A 2,723-nucleotide genomic window follows, 5' to 3' on the forward strand; every position below is an offset into this window, starting at 1 on the left:
TCTCTCTCTCTCTCTCTCCTTCTATCTCTGTATGCTCTCTGTATTAAAATTTGACGTCAGTGAGATTAAAGCTAAACCGCAAGCCGGAAAATCACCGGCCCCTCTCGGACGAAATCTGACGCACGATACAGCGCGACAGTATCATGACAGCTAGAAGAGCGTCATGATGCTGCGCCAGAAAGGAGGAAGCTATAGATACGTGCATTGTTGCATAGCGGCTGTGTGTCGTCCTGGACACTATTACCGGTCCACTATACACATGGATGCACCGCAACGTACGCTACCGCGCGTTCATTCAGAGGTTACGCGATATTTTCACCCCGGGTAAAACTAGTGCGTAGCGCTTTACTCTATCAACGCAGCTGAAAATAATTTTCTTTTTTCCTTTTTTTTTTAAATTTAGTTTTGTAACAAAAAATATCGCAAATATTATTAGCTATCAAATCTAAATAAAAATATCTAGACTGGTAATAAGAATTAAGTTTAGAAAACAGAATTGTGATCAACACTACTGCTATTAAAAATTATTATGTTACGTTACATATATTTAAAAATAATGCTATAATTTAATAAAGAAATAGATTAATTGTTTTTCGACTTAATTACTGTTCACTTATCAAATTGTTTTTTTAATTAATTGAATCATTTTTCGAATTGTTTATTAATCAGAGAAGTACATTTAATTTAGCTAATTTGCAGTAATATTTTTATAATTTTACATTTATTTATACATTATGTAATATATTTTTTCATTTATTTGTACAAGGTAAGACGTTTATAATACATACAGCAGAACAAAAAATTGTTTATATGTATATAAAAACAAACAAAAAGTATAACATAAAATGTTAGTATGAAAATCGCACAGACTTCTATACTTCACCTTCCGCTATCTAAGTAGCAATCTAATGTTACAATATAGAAATCTGTGGAAAATCGAGACCGTGAAAAGTCCAACAACAAAAGAGAAACGCCAAATACGGTCTGAAGCGGATTTATTTGGTGCTTATATAATAATAATATTTTTGTATAAATCTTACAATCCTCAGTTTCAGCAAACTGCACCGCAAAATCAGTCTTGAAATACAGCTTATATACGTATTGAATCCAGAATACGTAATATCACGAATTAAATTGCCAAACAATTTTTATTTTTAATAATAATATTGATGTTCATCTTTTTAATCCTGTGAAAATAACTATTGCGAAGAATATTATCTCAGCCAGGATTTTAATATGGACCTCCCTACTTCTTGTGCGAGTATCTATATTACAAATTTTTTTTATATGATGTTCCGTTCTTAAGAAAATTGATTTTGAAAATTCGTCAGTGTACGACTGAATACAACTTATCTTGTCATTTTGTTACTGATTGTTTCTGTTTTCTGTACGTGTTAATGTTTATAAATAGTTTATTATAGCAGTATTATGATTCAAATAAGACAACAAGGTTTTTGCAGATAATTTCTTTTATTATGTTACAAATATTATTCTCCTCGTTATTGAAAATTTTACTCGGCCAATTAAAGAAATACGGATGCTAATGCATCTCTATTTTTAATTTTTCAAATTCTTACACAATTTTTTGTTTCAGATTTTATTTTTTGTTTATATTTGACGAATTTTTAAAATTAATTTCCTAGAAAACGAAGTCCCGTATAAAAAATTTTATACCATATTTTTTGTTTTTACAAGAACAATTATTCTCTTTTTGATTGTATCGCGAATTACCTGTACATCCCATGCTGCAATCATAGTATTTGTATATTTTTTGCATTTATTTTTTATGTGATATTTTTTTCATTTGTCTATGATTTGATCGGAAAGAGTACATCGGTGATACTATTCTATTGAAAGTAACATCAACGTCGATTAATAAATATTTATACAGGTATTCGCAGCAACTGTTAGTATATATTAGAAATAAAATCACGGCGGCCGAGAAGATTTCCGTCATCAAAGGACGGAGGAAGCGCAGAATGGCCGGCAGTAAAGCAGATTGTACAGTAAGGTTGAAGATCTCTGGGCTACAGGATCAACGAAGGGCTTTATTCCATAGACCGTTCACCTGTCGTACGCCATGGATACTCACTCTCTAAGGAACGGAAATACGTGTGTCACGGGCGGGCGCGCGCGCGCGCGGGGTGTGTGTGTGTGTGTGTGTGTGTGTGATTGTGTAAGAGAACTCATAGAGGAGGATTATACGGTGAAGAGGGTCGAACACTTATTGCGCACAATGCTTGACGAACGTTAAGTTCGCGGTTGAGCGTTCCTATTGTCGTCGTGCTGAATTCGACGATAAACAAATACATCGGCCGCCATTCAATGCCTGTATAGAAGATGATGATCCACAAAGCGAGCTCGCAGCAATTGCCTGTATGACTATCGTGTAATATGTGTGTGAGCGTGTAGTACATGAATGAACGTATAAGAAGAGCGAGAGAGATTCGCGAGGGAAAATATTAAATAATTTGATAATTTTATATGTGTATTAAGATGCAGATATTACATGTATACTATAATAGTATAATATCTATATATATAGACACTTATATACATTTCTCATATTTAGTTAATAAAGTCAGTTAAGAAATTAAGAGATGATAATGACATAATGAAGTTAATTAATAATCCTGAATATTTAGTCTCATATTTTGATTTATCTTAAAGTGCTAATTTATCATCCCAAAATTTCCGCTTTCGCTGTTTACTCAGGTGTCCTA

General features: G+C 32.7%; 1 protein-coding gene across 1 annotated transcript in view; it reads left to right on the forward strand.

Moving 5' to 3' along the window:
- Positions 1-2,099, forward strand: part of LOC105462588 — an 11,602-nt gene extending 9,503 nt beyond the window's left edge. The window contains exon 3 of the mRNA XM_011709293.1: positions 1,892-2,099. Coding sequence (XP_011707595.1) covers positions 1,892-2,099 — 208 coding nt within the window. The remainder of the gene's footprint in view (positions 1-1,891) is intronic.
- The last annotated feature ends 624 nt before the right edge of the window (positions 2,100-2,723 follow it).

Source organism: Wasmannia auropunctata, unplaced genomic scaffold (assembly GCF_000956235.1).
Source record: "Wasmannia auropunctata unplaced genomic scaffold, wasmannia.A_1.0 LD336097.1, whole genome shotgun sequence".
Lineage (NCBI taxonomy): Eukaryota > Metazoa > Arthropoda > Insecta > Hymenoptera > Formicidae > Wasmannia > Wasmannia auropunctata.